The sequence below is a fragment of the Eptatretus burgeri genome, chromosome 2, assembly GCF_056783735.1.
Source record: "Eptatretus burgeri isolate ZD-2024b chromosome 2, Ebu_testis_v1, whole genome shotgun sequence".
Lineage (NCBI taxonomy): Eukaryota > Metazoa > Chordata > Myxini > Myxiniformes > Myxinidae > Eptatretus > Eptatretus burgeri.
In genome coordinates this window covers 30,367,787-30,390,286 of record NC_140962.1, presented here as the reverse complement: position 1 = coordinate 30,390,286, position 22,500 = coordinate 30,367,787, and the positions used below count along the sequence as shown (strand labels likewise).

Genomic DNA, 22,500 nt, shown 5'->3' with positions numbered 1-22,500 from the left:
TACATTGGATGTTATGTTATGCCAACACAATGGCTTGCATGTTTCACTGCATGAAGTATAGACGAAGGCAAATGTGAGTAAAAATCTTTGATAAATAAATGTCTTCTTTCAAAACTGCCCTGCCTCATAACAGGAACATGTCTTCTTTCTCAACTGCCCTGTGTCGTGACGTGAAAATGCCTTCTTTCTCAACTGCCCTGCCTCATAACAGGAACATGTCTTCTTTCTCAACTGCCCTGTGTCATGATGTGAAAATGCCTTCTTTCTCAACTGTCTTGCATTGTAACATGAACATTTCTTCTTTTTCAGCTGTCCTTTAAAAAATGGACTTTTGACTCTTCATCTATTATTTATTGGATAGATAAATAACATGTCATCAATATAGTTAGAAACAGGAATAATTGTAAGATGCTAATAAGATGTTCACAAAAATCCATTATCAGTCACATTATCAGTTCACAAAAATCAACAATGAGCTATGGCTTGTTTTTATGATCTAGGTCTATTCATAACGGGTTGGACAAATGCACAATGAACTAATAATGTGCATAGAGCGCTTCGATAACTTATAGATATGGTATACCAACGAATAATTATCGTGTAGCGGCGTTCACAAACTATGCCCAACGATAGCCTAACTTATCCATATCGTGCGGCAGTTTATCTTTGTCGGTGACGTAGGGTTTGCTATTCATAGGCTGCCACTCAACGATTTAAATGGCTGCATCTCCACGATTGAAAGTAGACGCTTGCGCTCAACAATTGGATTTTTTTTTACACTCAACGACTTTTAAACAGTACCACTCTGCTATTTTCATTGTTTACAATGAACGATTTAAATTGCTGTCACTCGCCTTTGTTTTTTGACGCTGGCGCTCGGAAATGTTAATTGTTTCTATTGAACGTGTTAAAACGCTCAAACTCGACTATTTTAAATAGACGCTGCTGATGGACAATTGAAATCATAGCCAGGCTTGACATCGAAGTGTGAACATCCTCGTCATGCCGAAGAAAAGTTTGAAGAATGCTGCAAATAAGTGTCCTGGCCGTGGCCGTGGACGCTGATGCAAGGACGATCCATTATACCGACGTCTTTCAGCCTATGAGTAACTTAAAAGTAACGTCTGTCGACGTGTGGCAACGATCGCGTAACGTGCCAACAACACGTTAATCATAGGTTAGAAATAAGTTTCAGGTACGCTAAACATTACCTCGGCGTATCTCAACTTATGATTAACTTACAAGTAGCATGTGTTGACGTCTGTCAACGATCGCAGACCATGCATACAACTTGTGGCCAGTGTAGCGGAACGTGCGAGTCATACGCCGGCATACGTTCTGAAATTTCAAGCATGCAAAAATTTGAGGACAACCGAAAAGTACAACGTTTAAAGCCAGCGTACAACGACGTACGGCAGTATTTTTCAGCGTGCTCTCAATGTTATCAAAACTTACCCATAACGTATTCAACGTGTGCCAGCGTTTTAGAAAAAAAATTCAAAAATCGGCATACGTTGGCTAAAACGTCAAGGTGTGACTGGGCCTTAAGCACGAGTGAATTGGCTTTAAAAAACATATCCGGTAACGGGCCGATTGAGAAACGCACATTTAAAACATTCTTAAAATAGTTGATTCGTCACATTTATATCAAAACACTTGTATCAGAAGATGTTGATTCATCACGCGATCACGGATGTTTAACCCCAATATGGGGCCTTTCAAAAATTACGTAGCACTATTTTTTAGGGAGGTGCGTACGGGCTTGATTAAACCTTCCAAATAATTTTTATTCCACATATGATGATATTTTTTGCTGTCCCTCATCGTGATGAACACCCGACCCGAACAAAGCCAATGGAAATCTGATGCAACAAAGCCGGATAATGTATAATCAGTTGAGGCCTGCAGGCCTAAAGTGTTAGGCCCATCAGAGAACCAAGATGGTGGCCATAATATTTTGTCTGGGTGCTATGGTGGATGGAATCAAGTGACTGATATGGTTGTAGTCCGGCAGCTATCCGACCAATGGGTGCATATGTCAAAAATCGACCCCCCAACAAGAACCCCAACAACAACAGCAACACAAAGCTCATGTAGACCTGTGGCATGTCACATGTAACAACTTGTGTGACCTGAGCCTAATCTGAGAAAAACATCATTTTTCAATTTATTCTGATGCAAGATGTTCTCAAAGTTCTCCATTCCGATCAATCATGCCCATTTCCCACATACTATCATGGCAAGCGAATACCAGTACTCTTAAAACCATTTGCTGTGGTGTACTGTTCAATGTTTATTGTTCAATGTGGTTCTGCATCATTCCAAAAATGACGAACCAAACAAGCCTCTGTGAAGTAGGTTTATTTTGGCCCCTAAGGTGAGGGGTGGGGCAGGAAGTTGAACATAGGCCAGACCCACAGCTCTTTTTGTTTTTGGTGAACGGAGCTCGTGGACTGTGTGTTGACCTAATGGAAAAGTGGAATATACTCATGAAAGTCTTTATCTCTGTGCCATCCTCGACACACTATCGACTCGCTCTCTCTCACCCAAATTCCTCCAATACACGTTCCCCACACTCCCAGCACAAGACTGCAAAAGTGGTGCCTATGCAGCCACTGCGGCACATTTTTGTGAAACAGGGTTGGTGGGCCTGGCCCCACCTCACAGCACTTTCCATCCACCTAGGGCCTCTTTGTGTTAGGCACCAGCTACCTTTTGCAACATGTAGCACCATCTACCTTTTGCAGCATGTAACACCAGCGACCTTTTGCAGCATGTAGCACCAGCGACCTTTTGCAGCACTGAATTGCTTGGTAAGCACTCACTACATTGAGTCCTCTGTACTGCATGGCCACCTGGTTTGTGGTCCAACTCATTTGATTGCTCTCCTGAAGAGAGCAAAATGGCATTTCATTCCACTCTCAAACCAGATGGTTGCCTGGTGCACATTGCTCAACCAATATTACATGATTAGCACTGCAGCTTGGCAAGCATTCGTTAAGTCGATTCCCTTGTCCTGTATGCTCATCTGCACATGCTCTGACTCAGTTGAATGCTTCCTTTGAGAATGTTGCATAGGTGTTTCACTCTAAAACCATGTGGCCATCTGGTGCACACTCCCCAACTGACAGCACATTCTAGCCTTGCCATCTTGTCCATGCCTGGTGTTGGATGAATGGTTAGGGCGGTGGGCTTTGGATCCAAGGGTCCTAAGTTCAAATCCCGCTCAGCTGTTGAATTAATACCAGGTGGGGTTAACTCGACCTGTCATCCTTCCGAAGTTGGCAAAATGAGTGCCAGCATGCTGGTATACTGTCGGAGTGGCGATCCGTACAGATTGTGCCCAATAGCCAAGGAGACTGCTTAAGCAGCACCAATGCTCTGCACAGAGTATGGTCCCAATCTCCTCTCCTCCTCCACCTTGTCCCTGACAAACTATTTATTTTCTCCCTTTCTCCTCGCAGTATTCTAGCTGGGACCACACACCACATGCCGCAAATCCATCCACTTATATACTGTCATGAGTCACCGGGTCTCCTGGTCTACCTCGAGATTCCTTGATGAGTCATCTTAGGTGATTAATCAGCCATCATGACTTACCAGCACCCATTATGCATGGACCCTCTGACTATTTGTTTTATTACCCCCCTCAATACCTCCACCACCGAAGGTGAAGGAGGTTATGTTTTCACCCATTTCTGTCTGTTTGTTTGTTTATCTGCTTGTTACTTGCAAAATCGAAGATTTTTCAAGTATATTGGTCAGTCAATTTTGTTACTCTGTCTGTATGTCTGTCTGTATTTCTGTTTGTCTGTCTATTTATCGCCCACAGGTTACAATTTTAAACTGAGCTTCATAAAACTTCACCACATAGTAGAATTTGGGATAACGAAGAAGCTTATTGTTTTTGAGGTCAAAAGGTCAACATAGGCCAAAGGTCAACAACAAAGGAGAGATTTCTAAAATCCTTGATTTTCATCCGATTGACTTGAAATTTGAAGAGGATACATATTTCAAGTGAGTGAATTCAACCACCAATTATTTTTGAAAAGAATTTGTTTTATGGATTTTGCAAGTATCATGCTCTGTAGACGTCATCTTTTTGCTTGTTTATTTGTGTGCAGGATATCTCAAAAAATTGTGGACGGATTCGGATGAAATTTGGTGGGCCGGTTGGGTGTGTGATAACGATGAACTGATTAGAATTTGGTGAAGTTCCGGATCCGGATCTCACTCCCAGAATTTTTTAAGTGATTCTTCACCATTGAGAGATCGCGCTAAAAACAATATATAGCATGATATCTCAAAAAGTTGCAGACAAATTCAGACGAAACTTGGTGTACATGTTGGGTGTGTGACGAGGAAGAATTGTTTCAATTTTGGTGAAAATCTGAATCCGGATCTGGATATGAGAATTATTTAATTTTCAAAGTGATTCTACACCATTGAGAGATCGGGCCAAAAACGACATTTCAAAAATGTATTGGGCCCGATATGTTCTCGTGTAGCGGCGATATGCACTCCACGGAGTGCCCTTCTAGTTTTGCTATGGGTCATCCTCCTCAGCACTAAACATGTATTTTAACGAGTTGCAGAATCTAGACCTTCAATGGCCAGCAATTTCTCCAAATTCGAAGTGGGTGCATCCTGCTTATTAGCTTCTGCACCTTCCTCCATCTCAAGCTTGAGATTTGCAATGGAACTCAACTTCATCAATATACAACTGACTGCAATGTATTGATCACAGGTGATTAAGGAACAAAACTGTACTACAGTGGGAGAGGCATAGACATTGTTAAAAGCATTAGTGTGTACACTGAGATGAAGACAAGCCACACTATGGAAGAATAAATACTGTATGTAGCAGACAAAGCAGGAAGAATACAAGGGAAAATAAGGGAAGGAAAAGAAGGAAAAATTTGCAGCAGTGGGTATCAGGCTGTATTTTGAAAGAGGAATGTATCATTGCCCTTTCCTTAACAAATACTTGTGTTTCCAGGAAAAGTCAAACAACACATTCAACACAACATTTGGCTTCAGAGAAAAGAACGAATTTATTTCCATTTGCTGTTGAGTCATGAACAAAACATCCAGAAAAGCAATTGATTTCAATGATGGTACAAAAATGAGTTGTAAATGTGAAACATCTTAAAATCCATGAAAATGCAAAATATACTCAAAAACTGCACAATTATCCAAAGGATGAATGATATACAATAGAGTGCAAAGTTATTACAGATAATGGAAGAACCACAAAAGGGTCCTATAAAAAGGATTAAAAGAGATCCTTCTTGACGATGATGCAAGAAAGGTCTTTAACAATGCAAAAACTGTAAGCTATTTTTTTGCCCAGAAACCCTTTGATAGCCAACCATCAGTTTGGTTTATATCCCAGATACTCCCCCACTCCTCTTGTTGACCCAGCAATTAATGAATTATCAGCACTAGAAGTACACCCTCCTTATGGGAGCAGCCAGAGGAGTGATGTTATTATCCTTATTCTTAGGTGCAATTCAAAATACCCCTCATTGAACAAGTCAAAAAAAACCTCACTGTACTGGAAAACGTGGGGACAGGAATACTGCACTGTAAATGGTGGGGACTTGTAATACCCTCACCCACCTGGAGGCGGCGCTACACGATACACATTTACATAGAGAATTTGCGTCCACCTTCCCTCACCCCCCCCCAAAACACCGGCAAAGATAAAAACACACCTAAATTCTAATTGGGGTCATGCTGACCCTATGTAGCAAATCTGGATGTAATCGGGCCAGAACTGTAGCAGGATTCATGGGACAAACACACACACAAACAAACACCGGTCTGTGAATTATAGTAAGGAAGATTACAATCAGGAGCTCAGGGGACTCTCTGGATTTTCTCGGGCATTCACGACACTATACTTTCTCAGAATGCACTTGAATATTTCATACACGATATTATACGATAGCATCCAGCATTGTTGCCAAATTGGTAAAGATATCAGGGTCATTCCTACCTGACTGTACCAGCCTGTGCAGTGCAGTCACAGGACTCACAGACCTTAGGAATAATTGGCTTCTCCCTCTGGAAGACTACAGACTGATCCGTGTCTTGTCATCTGTCACTTTTCTGAAGTTCCATCTGCATTCTCATTTTCAAACTGGGTAAAATTAACTCTGTTTCAATTGCCAAGTCCACGTGTCTGAACACCCTTTAGTATTTCTATTTTCTGGGAGAAAAGTCAACACTCACAATCTGCAATCATGCACTTCCCTACAATTTCTTACAAATCACCCATCCAATGACATTTCCTGAAGAATTGTACATCTGTCCGTGATGCGTTTTTCTCAATTTCATCCATTGTTGTCAGTGTCTGTCCGCATCCACCTCATGGCTATTACCAGGTAGTTTTACATGAAAACGACATCACCACAGTGATCGGCTTATAACGAACTATCGTTGGTTTGACAAAAAAGTATTTTGAAGAGTTTTCCCCATTGTCAAGTGTTTAGGCCCACTTATTTGTTATGTACACGAAGGAAACGTCTTTTGACAAAGTCTCTGTGAGCTATCACCGGCACTCTGGACAAATTCCAAATTCCTGCCAAAGCTGCTGGTTCCAAGAGGTTTAGTCTTCTCAGGTATTGAAATTGACACCAGGTTATACACTGCTTCTTATTCCAGAATCCAGAGTGTAGTTGCTGTGTACGTGTGGGTTGCAGCTTCTATATACCTTTAAACAAATTCACGCTCCTCGGTGTTCACACATCGCGTTATTGTCTTCGGCTAAGAAGGGCTAATTATCATCAAATTAATTAAATCAGGTGTTTATGCTGTTATTATATTTGAAATATCCATATGTTGAGCCTTAGAAGTTGAAGCACAAGCAATTCCTAAAGGCCCGGTCACACCTTGACGTTTTAGCCAGCGATGGCAACGTGTTAAAATTTATGTAAAACGCTGGCTTACGTTGAACTTTTGATGTTTTTTTTTTAAGATTTGGACGTATTCATAGCGACTTGGTCTTATGTATAACGCATTGGTAACTACACAGAACGTTTCGTTGTGTTATAGATAACTTATACCAACGAATGCTGAACCTGTTGTCGGCCTACACAACCGATGCCCAACGATAGTCTAACTCAGGCATAGCGCGTTGCACGTATCGCCGACGATGTCGTGGCGTAGCCTATTAAAAGGCTGACGCACAACGATTCAAATCATAACTGCCGTAGAAATGGAAGGGTCAAAATCGCGGTCACACCTTGGCGATCTTGCCAGCGTATGCCGACGTAACAAAAAGTGTGTCTAAAACGTTGGGGCACGTCGAATACGGTATGGGTAAGTTTGGTATGCATGAGTAGAATGCTAAATACGCTATCATAAGTCGTAGTAAGTAGAGTACGTCAAGAAATTTTGAACATGTTCAAAATTTTACGACGTACTCGGCGTATGACACACGTTCCGCATGCGATGGGGATAAGTTTTACACACGATATGCGGACGCTTACACACGTCCACAAAGGCTACTTATAAGCTACTCATAAGTTGAAACACGTCGCGGTAATGTCTTTTTTACGCGAAACTTATTTCTAACTTATGTTTGACGTGCTTTGAACCAATTCTTTACGTCGTCCCAACACACATCGACGTATGTAGACGTATTCCAATGACGTCTTCCGGTCGACAAAAAAAAAAAAAATGAATGTGTTTCTAGCTTACAACTGCCATATAAAGACGTGTTCCCAGCGGTTTTGGGAATTGGTATATAAAAATGGTGTTCATAAAAGGGGAACCCAACAGTGTTTTCGAGTCCTTTTTGAGTCGATGTCCATGTCAGCAATAACAGTATCGGTATCAGTATCAGTATTAGTATTAGTATTAGTAGTAGTTTGTTCATGTTGGCAGTAGTAGGTGGGTGTGAGGGGGAGGGTGTGGGTTATGATGGATCCTCCTTGCGTCCGCGTGTCCATGGGTAGGTTCATAGGCTGCCACTCAACGATTTAAATGGCTGCATCTCCACTATTGAAAGTAGACGCTTGCGCTCAACAATTGGATTTTTTTTACACTCAACGACTTTTAAACGGTACCACTCAGCTAGTTTCATTGTTTACAATGAACGATTTAAATTGCTGTCACTCGCCTTTGTTTTTTTTTTTGTTTGTTTTTTTGACGCTGGGGTTTGGAAATTTGAAACGTTTCTTCTGAACGTGTTAAAACGCTCAAACTCGACTATTTTAAATAGACGCTGCCGATGGACAATTGGAATCATAGCCAAGCTAGACATCGAAGTGTGAACATCCTCGTCATGCCGAAGAAAAGTTTGAAGAATGCTGCAAATAAGTGTCGTGGCCGTGGACGCTGACGCAAGGACGATCCATTATACCGACGTCTTTCAGCCTATGAGTAACTTAAAAGTAACGTCTGTCGACGTGTGGCAACGATCGCGTAACGTGCCAACAACACGTTAATCATAGGTTAGAAATAAGTTTCGGGTACGCTAAACATTACCTGGGCGTGTCTCAACTTATGATTAACTTACAAGTAGCATGTGTTGACGTCTGTCAACGATCGCAGACCGTGCCTACAACTTGTGGCCAGCGTAGCGGAACGTGTGAGTCATACGCCGACATACGTCGTGAAATTTCAAGCATGAAAAAATTTGAGGACAACCGAAAAGTACAACGTTTAAAGCCAACGTACAACGACGTATGGCAACATACTACGACGTATGCCAGGGTGCTCTCAATGTTATCAAAACTTACCCATAACGTATTCAACGTGTGCCAGCGTTTTAGAAAAAAAATTCAAAAATCGGCATACGTTGGCTAAAACGTCAAGGTGTGACAGGGCCTTAAGCACAACTAAAGAGTTCATAGAACATGTTACCCCACGCAGTGTTCAGGTAGATACCTCAATTAGACTGAAGTTTTTAATGCTTGTGAAAAAAAAAATCCAGAAGTTTGTCACGATTGAAGCAGTCCTATACATCATGCTTATACAACACCTTATTTAACTTGTCAAAGCCCTGCAAAACTGGAGGTTCTTGGAAATGACAAGAAGGCGATTTATGTTCTCCAGTGTTCGAGTATATAATTCAATTTAATTAAAATTAAGATTTTAAAAGTTGTATATAAAAAAAATTAATTCCAGAATTTACCACCGTTTGCACAATGTATATTACACCACACTATCTAACTTGTTACATTAGTTATTTGTGCCTGTTGTTTGTGTCCTTTATGACGTCCTTAAAAACAGTAGGTTTCCCATTTGGAATGATTTTCAATTTTGTTTAACTGCCATACAGACAGACGGAGTAAAAATATTATCTCACTAATCTGCACATGTGCGATCGAGACAAATTCAGTGACAAAGTGCTGTTAAATGGCAGGTTTGTTTTCCAATTTGTGTTCAAAATATAACATTCAATTAAAAATAAATCGTTCCTTGATCATAAATTAACGCTTTTGGACAGACAGACCTGAATCAATTGCTTAATCCCACTTGTCGCTTTGCATGCGCAGGGTAAAAAGCAATTGGGTGTGTTGATACTTTTGCAGTGAAATTGGATGGAGAATTGTAAGACTTATTTTTCTGAATAATTTCCAATATAATTATTTCTGAAGAATTTGCAAAACTATTATTTTTATGAACAATTTACATTACAATTATTTCTGAAGGATTTGTAGGACCTTTCTCAAGTGAATGCTTGCTGTTGTAGAAAAAAAGTTGTTGGTGATTCAAAACAATTTTTGTTGTGAATTACGATCATTCACTCGTAAGAATACAAAATCAACATGGTTGGCAACAATACTCGTTTTCCGGTTTCACAAGTGTTGTTTAACAACTTTTTCAGCATAATACCATAAGGTATTCAGATTGTTTTCACCACCAACATGCTTCTTCTTTCCAAACGGGTACTCTAAAATAATTTTCAATCATCTTATCGACTACTTAGACCAGAGGTCAATACATATTTTGTAGAGTTATCTGAGATCGAGTTATTTTTTACTTGGTAACAAACAAATTATGTTGTCAACGTTGTAATTGTGTGATGCCTTCGTTGGTGAAAGAAACTGAGAATGATGAGAAGTCGTAATTTGGGATTATTATGGCGTTTTGGATTATTTGTGGACTACTCGACATGGCCACAGGCAGCACCAACCTGTTACCATCTGCTTATGGTTTCAACACAATGTCATTTCCCAACTACACACCTTCTATGTTCTTTTGCATGTTTGCAACGAACATGTCAGAATCCAACAAATTTTCCAATCGATATATTTTTGTTTTATTGACAACTGAAGCTATGCTGACCTCATTTCTTGTCTCATAGCATACAAGTTATTTGTATCACCTTTAAATAAGCAACAGCATCGACAGAGAGAAGCGGCAGATGTGAAACCACATTTGTTTGAGAAACGGCAAAGTTTTCTTTTATAAGACCCAGCACAAAAATATTGCTCCAAGTGTCCCTTTATAAAGAGACAGATGCAGTACTGTCCGTTTCAGAAACAACGGACCTGCCAGAAACCTTTCTGTACTTTGTGTGGTCTTGCAGAAACTTATCACTGATGCATCCAATCTCCCGGAAAAGCTTGAGAGAATTGTTGCGAAACTTGACACCGATGAACACATACAGGAAGGGGTTCAGACAGCAATGCAGGAAACCCAGGGTTTGGGTGACTACAATGGCTTGGTCGAGATCCTCATTCATCTCACAACTTGGAGTGATAATCTTGAATCGGACGAGTGTGTCCACAAAGATGGTTATGTTGTAGGGCAGCCAGCAAATAAAGAACACAATCACCACAGCCATGATGACCTTAATAACTTTGTGTTTTGTGAAGCTTCGACTGCTGCGTAATGTTATTATGATGTTGCTGTAGCAGAAGAACATGAACAATAATGGAATGATGAAGGCAAGCACATGAAGCATGATCCTGTTGGTCAGACGCATCTTGTCTGCATTCATGTGTGAGTAAACAAGCTCACAAACCGTCCTGTTTTCATGCTTCAAGGGGGTTGGAAGAAAGAAATCTCATCAAGTTTGGAGGAATGTATTTAATTTCCAGAAATGTTGTGAATGATTTATTTTCTTAAAACAAGAAAAGATACAAAATTATATTTGTAGCCTATGTGGAGCCAAAATGATACCATAACCTTGTCACCAGTCAACTATCTGTGCTTTCAAATAATTTAATATCAGCCAAAGCTCTTTGCAAGCTATGTCCTGTTTTTAAGCTTCAAGGGGGTTGGAAGAAAGAGATCACATAAAGCTCAGACAAATGTATATTATTTCCAGGAATGCTGTGAATTTTTTTTTTCTTAAAGCAAGTAAGAATGCAAAATATTATTTCAGCAAAATTATTAATTTGTGTTCTCCATATTCTCATAATGAAGCTTTGTTGAAAATTTGATGACAAAAGTTCAAATTTGATGACAAAAAAGTTATGGCCCAGATAGACACACAGATAGACACACATAAGTGATTGCAAAACCCCGTATTCCACTGCGCGGTGGACGGGCTAATTATATTTGTCGCCTATATTTAGCCCATGATGCCGTTTGTCACAAGTCAACCATCTGTACTTTAGAATGATTTAATATCGGCCAAAGCTCTTTGCAAGCTATCTCCTTTGGATATTAATCTTTGGTTATCATCACCCCCATGTGAACCATCCCAAGACACTTATCTTGACCCCTCTATGGAAGCGTCTCAGATCTGTGAATGACATGGGAATATAATTTTTATGGTGATGGGGCACCCTCTCTTTCGAAACTTTTAAAGTGGACCAAGTATATTGCTGTAATTTCAAATAATGCTATGTTATACCAAGAACAAGTAGTTAAAAATGGGTATCCATATTAGTTATACTGTAATGTAATAATACTGCACTTTGATCAATCGTTGCATGATATATCTTACAACCCCTCTCCACCAGTGACACATTTAAAAGTTGTCAGTGGCAGAACCAAAAGCCATTGTCTTTGGTACAGAGTTAGACCCCAAGTCAATTCTCATGAGCCAGAAGAGTTAATGAGAAAACAGCAAAGCATTTATACATTAAACACAGAGATGAGTATATTTCTCAGAATTATATTACATTACTCATTTTCTTCACATATTTGTGGAAGTAGTGTTGGGAATGGGCACCCCCATGAAAATTATCAAGTTCCTCATAAAGTCCCAGGTATTGCCTGGATGCTACGATAATTGAAAAGGTAATAGCATTCCTGGCCAGGAAGTGGCAGTAGAAGCAAAGGACATCAGGGGAAGTTTCCAAAGTGCACTACATGACTGCATCCTGGTGCCAAAATTATACAATTTACTGCTGTTTCTTGACCTTGACTAATATATATATATATATATATATATATATGTATATATATATATATATATGTATATATATATATATGTATATATATATATATGTATATATACATATATACATATATACATATATACATATATATATATACATATATATATATACATATATATATATATACATATATATATATACATATATATATATATACATATATATATATATATATATATATATATATATATATATATATATATATATATATATATACATATATATATATATATATACATATATATATATATATACATATATATATATATATATATATATATATATATATATATATATATATATATACATATATATAGATAAATATATATATATATATATATATATATACATATATATATATATACATATATATATATATACATATATATATATATATATATATATATATATACATATATATATATATATATATTGATTTCATGTGTTTCAGGTGGAGAGGGATTGTTTGCATCTCAAGAGAAGGGACTGAAGAGCTGCTCGAGCTAGACCTGATCCAGAGAAAGTTTTTATGATTGATCAGCATGGGACTATACTATCAGTCGACAATGTTAAGTTCCTGATGAAGTCATATCTTTATGATCCAAGCTCCACCAATGAGGAATTCTCATTGAAAGGCTCAGTGAAGCAGCAGGCTGGGAGCAAGAAAGACAGCAGAAGTTGAGAAACACCTCAGCAGTGAGGATTGCTTGAGTGACAGAAATATTGTTACGAATTTGGAAGCCTTGTGCACCCAGACAGACAGCCATCCCCGTAGCTCAGTTATTTCGATAAGTATGTGTTTCTAGTTAGAATCCATCCCCTATGTCTAATGGGAATTAAGTGAACATGCGCTGCGAAGTTATTTTATAGATAGGATTTTTACATCAACAACGATAACAACAACAACATGCCCACACCTTCGCTCCATCCTGACACTCTGCTCGCGGCATTGTCCGCACTCTTCGCGCGCTCACGAAGCGTTTCGTTCTGGCCTGGCGCCAAATGAGGGTATGTGTCATTTTTCAGCCAATGTGTGCAGAGCGAGCTCCAAGAGAAGCAAAGCCTCTTCGGGGAGCGGGGAATCGAGACGCCCCGACATGCCCCCCTGACCAATCATGGGGAGACGACGGATTTCCTCGGAGAATGAGGTGTGCGGAGGGGTGAGACACGTCCCCCCCCCCGCCCCCAACGCTAGAGAGGAAAGAAATAGATGGGACGGAGCGGTGAGCTGGTTCTTCTGGTCCCGTCCTGTCGCTGGCTTTTGGTTTCGTCCTGTCACTGATTCTTCTGGTCTCGTCGCATGCCGGAGGAGCATGCGAGAGCCCGACGCTGCCCTCCATACCCGGTGCTTGCAGCGGCATCGAGTTGTGGGTTCGAGTCCCACCGATCTAGAACGTTGAAGACTGCACGAGGCGAGAAGGTCCGAGATAGCTCTGGTTCCTAGCTCACCTGTCCTCGAGTTGGAGGCCTTCAATAAAGACCATTGGGGTCCATTTCTGTGTGTGTGTGTCTGTGTGTGGGCCCGTCTTTAAGTAGCAACTGGATAAGTGCTTTTGCTTGTACATTGACTACATTTCTTATCGTCGGATAACTCTGCTCTTTGTGTGTTCCCTTCCCCTCATTATAAATAAATCCCCTGTTAAATGTTTTAGCTCATTGTTGTGTTTCTTTCATTGGTTTAGCACGGTGTGTGTTGAGAAGTAACGAGTGTAAATTGTGCATTTGGACCGATGGACCTCAGTAACCATCCGCTCGGGTTACGCACGGTTCGAGCACGCTACTGGCTCCTTCCGCTCGAGCTCCTCCGAGGGTGAATTTCCCCGGTAGTTTGGACGACGTGGGTATTTAGGTAAATTGAAATTGGCAATCGACCCTGTCCCACGCGGTCGACCTATTGGCGATCTTCGGTCCGATAAGAGACCCATGGGCTCTGGAGTTATCTGGGGTGACGACCTATAAATTCCGGGTGTTCGGTGGAGCTCCACCCAGCAGTCATGCTCGCCACCGAAACTCGGCCCCACAACAATGTCGACTGATAGAAGGTGGAAGCAGGAAAAGTGATCACAGTTTGGAGGTTATCTCTCAAGTTTCTTTCTCGGCCAAACATATATCTTACATTGCACATGCCCCAGCTTGGGCAGAAAGGAAGGGGAGTAGACTACTCCAGCAGTAGAGGTGAACAAGACAAGAACCCACAACATTCACCATGCTGAGTGCAGCATGGTGAATTGATTAATGGCAGAGGTAACTTAGATATGCAGGATGCCTATTGCTTCCATTTAAATGAACACTCAGAATGAGAGGAGACTAAGGCTCAAGGAAAGGGGATGTATCGGGAAGGAAGAAAGGGGGAACCTGTGACCATTGTTTAACATGCGGCTGGTAGGGCGTACATTTAATGGGTGCTGAGCACACATCTCATTCTAGGGAAATGGAGAGTTGTCACTGTGACAAGATCAATTGTGACCCAGGAGACTATTCCAAAAGTAGCAAAGTTTTCTACGTTTCATAAGAATGTGAGGAAGCTAAAATAGGAACAGTCTGGCATTAAAACACAAAGTTATCTGAAGAAAGGCCAGAAACATGGTAAGGTAGGACCATCAGCAAACCAGTGTGATTAGTCAACTACAGAGGCAAATCAGGATATACAGCTGCTGGAACTCATTGAGAGGAGGTGTTGTGTGTATTGCACTGTGGATGTGGTAGCAACTTCAGCCCTCTGGGACACAGGAGCCCAAGCCAGTTTGCTGGAAGAGGTGACATTTGCCTTGGACAATGGTGAGGTTAAAGAGCTGCTGGGCTGTACCACTCTCATGGGAGTAGTGGCGAATCAGACAATAATTCCATTCTCAAGTTGTGTTGAGTTGGAGTTGGAGTTTCAGTTGCACAGCAAGACGTGCCCTAGTAGTGAATTGAGGATTCCAATGTTCTTGTCAAGCAATTCCAACATGGCAGAGGAACCCATTATTGGCTACAACATTATCGAAGAGCTAGTTATGGATCAGAAGAAGGGACATACTGCTGCAGGTTACAGCTGAATCAGTGAAAGATGCTTTCTCATTGGATCCTGACACAACAAAGATGCTCATTCGGTTAAGACTGATAACTCATTCAGAGGGTGAAGATTGCCTCATCCATATTAGTTGGTAGACTATTGTCATCCTACCAGGAGAAGTATCTATCCTCAGATGTCAGGCACATATACTTCAACACTAGAGAGGGATCAGATAATGCTATTCACTCCACATACAGTTCAAAGCAAATCGAGCGACCAAAATTGATATAGTGTTAGTGACCGTCACCCAAAGTAACATCCTCAAATCATTAATTTGGGGGGCAAGCACAACCAATCTTCATGTTACGGTGGATCAATAGATTGTAATATGGCACCTGCGGCCTAGCAAACCAATCGAGACCTATCTCTAACCAGCAGTAGAGCTGTCCCTTGATTTGTATAAGAAAGTGCCCAAGCACATAACCACAATTAAAGGGGGTAACAGGCTTGACAAGACACCAGCAGCACTCAGTAGCCAATCAATGCTCGCCTCCACTAATTTGTTCTTTTTTCTGCCTGCATAGGGAAACAACTTCCACATTTTCTTCAGTCTCATTCTTCCAACCAGATCTTCAAGCCAGCTGTTCACCACCATCTCAGATAAAACCTGATCCAAAACAATGATATTTTATACCTCCGTCAATGCCTTCACCCCTCCCCACCAAGTTCACCTCTTTTCTTCCCCAGAGTTTGGTTCTGTATCCATCCTGTCCACTGCAGGCATACTCTCCGACACATTGTTCTTCCCACATACCTTATTTGTCCAAGTCTTCCCCTATTTTTTCCATAAAATCTGCTGTCGGTGTGTTTTCCCCTTCTCTTTCTACTGTTCATTGTGTTCTGTTGCATTGTGATCCATTCTGTGTTCTCGCTCTTCCATGAGCCTTGACTTTGTATACAAAAAAGCTAATAGCAGGAACTTGAGAGCACCATGTGACGTGAGATCATCCAGTGAACCTCGACCATTGTCCAGAAGAATAGTGATGAAGATATTGATGGAGGCGTTTCCATGCCTTTGCTCGAGATTATGGGGATGTAGTATTCATTCCATCCTTGAGAATGCACTTCACCTTCAAGGACAAGACTTTTGTATGACAAACATACACTTCATAGCTGAACCCACAACAGAAGGAGGTGAAGGAGGACCTGCAAGATTTTATGACTCGTGGCTGGATCAAAGAGTTGAGGTCCCAGTGTTCCTTCCCCCTTAGTATGGCTAAAAGAAAGATGGCATTTCAGGCTTTACTGTGAAGTACTGGGAGCTCAACTGGAGATCTTCACCTGATCGTCACCCTATCTCTCCAATCCAAAACATGTTGGACAGCTTGATTGGCAGCTCCTGGTGATTTTTGTTTTGGACTGAAGGAAGACGTATCATCAACCGAGTTTATGAGGAGAGGCAACCTCTTACTGACTTAATCACATTATAGGGGATGTTTGACTTGGTATAATCCCCTATTGCCTGAGTTCAGCCCATACCAAGTTCCAACCTAGTATGGAGAAATGCTTGACTGGTCTTGGGGATGACATTTATTTCCCCAATCTAGATGTAATGCCAACCTGGCATGCAGTAAGTCTTTTGATGACCACGTCTCACAAATTCAAATGGTATTCCGACATTACCAAAAACAGAGCATGAAGCTCTCATACAAGAAGTGCGGGGTGTTTTGGCAAACAGTGATGCTCCTGGGAAAGAAGGTGTCTGAAAATGGCTATATGTTGGACCTGGTAGTGATAGCCCTTTTACTACAGTCAGAAAAGCTTTTGTTTCAAGGCATTATTAAATTGTGGATTTATTGAAGTGCATTTCCTTTCCAAAGAAGAACACTATTGTGGTTTCTCTCATTGGCTTATGTGAATTACATGACTTCTGAAGGTTAGGTTATGAGGTTATGATTTGAGTATTCACTTACTAACATTAATACCACCTTTTTTCCTACAGTACATTGCTATGATGTCACTCAATGGGAGAACCTGAAAATTATGCTTGGACTCCAGGGGAAAAAAAGTATGTGTTCTCCACCATGAAGAGCAGAAGTAGGTGAAAGGACATATTTATGGACTAGACATTGCCTGAACAAACCAAATGTACATTATATGCCAATGGACCTTTATTATGTGGTGCATTTCATGTGCTCGTGTAACCTCACCTGATACGAACTGCTGACGATGATGTCTGGAAGACTGAATAACAAGCTCAATATCCACACAGTGGCACAGATTATTTGAATGATGCTTGTTTTACGGCAGGAGTGCAACTTGATGGCATGTACGATGGCTAGGTAGCGGTCAAGGCTGATGGAGCACAGTAAGAAGATGCTACTGTAAAAGTTAATGCTTGTTAGCGAATAAATGAGTTTGCAACCAGTCTTGCCAAAATTCCACTGGGATGACTCAAAGTAAGACACCCAGAAAGGAAGAGTCAACACAAATAAGAGATCTGCTAATGCAAGGTGAAGCATGTAGATTTCAGATGATGCCATGAATTGTCGGTAGCGTGTGAGGACCATAATGACCAAAATGTTTCCAAGAAAACCGAGAATGAAGACAAATGAGAAGGCAACAGGAATAAAGATTCTGTTGAACACCTGGCTGCGTGCTGTCTCACATGCCTGAGTGCAGCATATGAAGTTGGTTGCATCTACAGTGTGGTTGGCATCGTCAGTGTAGTTTTCAAAATCTTCAAAATCTTCAAATCCTCCCGGAAATGAATCGAATGTAAATGTCTCACTCTAAAAGAAAATAGAGAAAAATTGGAGAGAAAAATTACTCTATTTTGAGCATGGTTCAATTTTAAAGGTACCACAACATATTTTACATTCATTCATGAGTCAGTGGAGCGACAAGTCAGCTCGGGTCCGTGTCTCCTCCAAATAACTTTGTATTTTTGTCCACTCCTGCAAGTTTGCAGCTGAACGTTTGCAGCTTTCAGGTTGGGATGCATTACCATCAACGGGAGTATCATCATAATTGCTGTTCACAAAAAGGTCATCCAAAATATATAAATCAGAGTATGTGTATGAACCAGTGTAAAAGATAACAAAAAAAAGTATTTAGATTGTGTCAGAACGAGAATGGCATTTCACTTCATCCATAAGCAAGACCATGGTACAAGCTTAAATGATTACGTTTGTTCAAAAGGTACTGTAGCATTTTTACATCCATGGGTCACTGGAGTGACAAGACAGCTGAGTTTTTGTTTCCTCCAACAAACTATGCATACACATGGAGAAAAGTTAAGCAAGGGCTGTGTTATCCTGGATCATGACAATAGAAGAGAAAATTATTCAGAAACCGCAACGTCATTTGTACAGTGACCTGCAAAAGTCTTCACCCCCTCCAAAGTTTTCACATTTTCATGATGCTTTCAAATCAAACTTAATATATAGAGTCTTGACAAACTACTCCAAAGTGATAAAGCTAAAAAATGTAGATAAAATGTGAATATGTGAGATTAACAGAAAAATCAGATGATTCTTAGTTACATAAGTATTCAAACCCTTTGCCTAATTAACCCTAAATCACTTCAGGAGCAAACTTTGATTGAAACGTTACAAAATAAAATGTAATAGGTTTTACCTGTATGTAATCAGTGGTTTAACTTAAAAATTAATCTTCTCCGCTTATCCAAGAGAATAAGATGCAACTCACCTGGTCAGCCAACAAGGCAAACACGAAGACCTCGGAGCTTTCCAAAGAGATCAGACATAAAGTGGTGGAGAAGCTCCATTCAGGAGAGGGTTATAAGAAGATTTCAAAGTCGCTCATTATCCCTTTGAGTACGGTGAAATCCATCATTAAGAGGTGGAAGACATATCCCATCACCCAGACTCTACCCAGATCAGGTCACCCATTCAAACTCAGCAGCCAGGCAAGCAGGAAACTGGTTTGGGGTGTAACTGTAAATCCAACAATGACCTTGAAAGATCAGCAAGGCTCTATGTCCAAGAGGTGGTGAGTGTTCATCAATCAACAACATCCCGTTCCACTCAAAGCTGACCTGTATGGACAGGTTGCAAGAAAGAATCCATCACTGAACAAGAATGACTGCACTGTGGTCACAACCTGTGACACAAAACATATTTTTCACCTCCTCTGCCCACTCAATTCCCTCATTCTGGCTGGGGAATGGCTCAGCTTACATTCTCTAATCTGTCTCTTTAACCTTGTGCCGTGTCTGTCCAGTATTCCCATATGGATGATAAGATTAGAGAGAGCCATGTCTGTCCCATGTTGCAGAGACAGCGACTCGAGTTGCAAATTTTGTAACTCGCGACTTGACTTGAGACCTGGCCTTAAAGAGTTGAGACGTGTGCTTGTGGACTTGTTGACAATGACAATGAATGAATGAATACAATATCAAAATAAATATATCTCAGTGATGTGTTTCAGACGAATTTTCATTCGATGTCTGGAAAGACGTGATTATACTTATAAACAAAGACCGCCGGAGTCGTGCACCAATGGGAGCACGAACTCGGTAAATAGATCGCGTCGGCGACTGGCTTTGGAGGCGAGGTTTGAAATATGGCTTTCCCAGGAAAGGTCATGGCAGATAGTGAGACCCAGAAGCTTAAAAGAAAGGACTTCTTCCAGAGGATTGTTGAGAAAGTGGTTGGGGGGGGTTTCAAAACGGTCCTTTCGAAGAGACATAGTGAGAGTGTGAGATTTGTCTGGATTGAAAGACATTTTCCATGTGTTGGAGCAGTTAGTGATTTCAAAAAATTTTTTTTTTTTTTTAAGTCTGCATGTTTTATGGCTCATTATGGAACTAATGAGCTTTGAGTGGACATTATGCTACTCTCTGCGCATGCGCACTTCACTTTGTTTTTGGTAGCATGGCAGAGATGTCCGAGGGTGATCTTGGTTCGTGGGCACCAGCAGTGACCACTATTTTCGTTGTGTCTGTGTCTGTCTGTCTGTCTGTTTGTGACTCTCTCCAGAGCATAGCTCTGTGACGTTTGATGTGATCTTGATGAAATTTGGACACAAGCTAGATATCATGGTCAAGTTGTGTATTTTTGTATGAGGGGTGTCCCACGCCCCTTGTGGACGGAGCCACGCCCACTTGAACTTTTCAATTAATTTTTTTCACGCAATTTAATTTCCTAGAAGCTGTGCGTAATGTCCATAAGTACAACATATAAAAAAATCCGATTTGATTTGGTCAATTTTGACGGAAGAGATAGGTTTTTACGGTAGGGCTTCCTCAAAAGCTTCCACTAACTCAATTGTACCTATCGTGGCATTGTCCAATAATGCCCGCGAACCATCGTCGCCTCCCAGCTACTTTGCTTATAAACTCTTTGAAGGTGCATTGAATAACAAGAGTGCTGTGTGTCAAACGTGTGGCATGAAAATTTCAGATGGCCCATCCACAACATCAAATTTCAATCGTCACCTAAAAGCTCACCCGCAGAGGTAAGTTTTCTTTTCCATTAGACGTTCTAACATGTTTCATTTCTAATTTTCTAACGTTTGCGCTGCACTAACACTGACTACCACAGTAACACTGAGCTTACACGTAGCTATTGAAGGATTAAAGGCTTACACGCTGCGCCATCGTCCTGCATAAATGCATATACATGGAATTTACTCACTTTTTTTCAACACCTCAGCGTTTACTCACTTAATGTTTTTCCAAACGATCATGAATCAACTTCAAAATCATCGGCAAAAACTTTTTAAATTCCTGATAATAAATGGAGGGTCTGTAGCCAGATTCGACCACTATACACCATCGTTTGATATATCATCATTTTTATTGAAGTGCTCTTACAGTGCCCATTATTGCTCAGGGGCCCATTGTGGATTTGTTTGTCTTGTGCCACGAAGGCAGTTTACATTTTTGTAAGAATCGGCATTTGACTTGCTTCAAGACACTGGGAAAAGATCCGTGTTTGTGGGAATAAACCCATCTAATGTTGGACATGGATACCAGAGAATTTGTTCAATTCCAAACTCAGGATTCTGATCCAATTCTCAGCAAAAGACTCATACCCTGCACAGCCTGCAGCTAGTGATAGTGACACAAACCATGACTCTGGTACGGACATGTTTATACTGCACATACTTATACTCGAGATCTACTGTACATGCTGTATACATGTGACACGATCAATTTGGTGATGAGCGATATGAAAGGCTCATTTAAGGGATGAGGGCATGCGAGTATATATAGATATATTTGACATTGTCTGCACCTATTGAACAGAAGGGAGAATGTATGGGAATGATGACATGCGGTTGGGACGCCCATCGACTGTCAAAACGGACGAAAATGTCGAAAGGGTAAGAATGTTGGTCTGATCTGACCAACATTCAAAACTCCATCGAAAGGCACTCATTTTACACCAATACAAGAGATCTAGAGATACAGAGAGCCGTGATCAATGAGGTGAATGACCTTACAGATGACTTCCAAGGGTGCTTTGAAGCACAGCAGTGACATTGGCAAGTGTGTTTCGACTTCCAGGGAGAGTACTTTGAAGGTGACCAGGAAAGATAATTGTTTTGTTTGCAATTAAATTTTTTATTGCTTTAATCCTGGAACTTTATTGTCGGACCTCATAAATTGCTTCTATGTGTTATTTCTGAAACTTAGCTTGAACTCCACCACTTTCTCCACTCATAACAGATGCACAATCATATGTTTGTGCCACACATTGGAGATCGTCCATCCCGTTAACTCCAAGGTAGTGCTGCATTGATTCAATGATTGACCTTGTTTTTGTCTCTTGCTTCATATGCCAATACCACATCCATTGCTGATGTCTTCAATTTACTGACTATGTTGAATCTGTTCTTGCAAATGGCAGCTTGGCTGCTAGGGTAGCTATTATTTATTGGAAGCGTGGCTGTGCTGCTTTTGCTGTACCCCTCTACCAATACACTGGTACTCATTTCACTGACATCAGAAGGATAACAGGTTGAATCAACCCCACCTGGTGTTTATTCAACAGCCAACAGGGCTCAAACTCAGGACCCTAAGATCCTAAGCTAGCCTCCTTAACCACTAAGCTAACACCAGGCTTACTATGTTGAATGTTGCTTGTTCTAAACAGCACTGAATAA

The 22,500-nt window shown here is 40.7% G+C and overlaps 2 protein-coding genes across 5 annotated transcripts in view; one reads left to right on the top strand and one right to left on the bottom strand.

The window, feature by feature from the left end:
- LOC147031720 (uncharacterized) overlaps positions 1–22,500 on the top strand; it is a 59,785-nt gene that overhangs the window by 35,687 nt on the left and 1,598 nt on the right. Inside the window, exons 2-3 of one of the 2 annotated variants that reach the window (XR_015050883.1) lie at positions 17,369–17,463; positions 20,793–20,847. Coding sequence is in view for 1 of the 2 variants with exons in the window: in XM_085852927.1 (XP_085709053.1) it covers positions 17,369–17,454 (86 nt within the window). In the remaining variant the exon portion in view is untranslated. Of the gene's footprint in view, positions 1–17,368; positions 17,584–20,792; positions 20,848–22,500 lie in introns of those variants that run through there. The other variant, XM_085852927.1, reaches the window with a different exon arrangement.
- LOC147031718 (C-X-C chemokine receptor type 1-like) overlaps positions 5,030–22,500 on the bottom strand; it is an 81,601-nt gene continuing 64,130 nt past the window's right edge. For all 3 annotated transcript variants that reach the window (XM_085852562.1, XM_085852553.1, XM_085852571.1), the window contains 2 exons: positions 17,577–18,158; positions 5,030–10,999 (listed from right to left, as the gene is read on the bottom strand). In XM_085852562.1, coding sequence (XP_085708688.1) covers positions 10,463–10,999; positions 17,577–18,158 — 1,119 coding nt within the window. In that variant the 3' untranslated portion in view covers positions 5,030–10,462. The remainder of the gene's footprint in view (positions 11,000–17,576; positions 18,159–22,500) is intronic.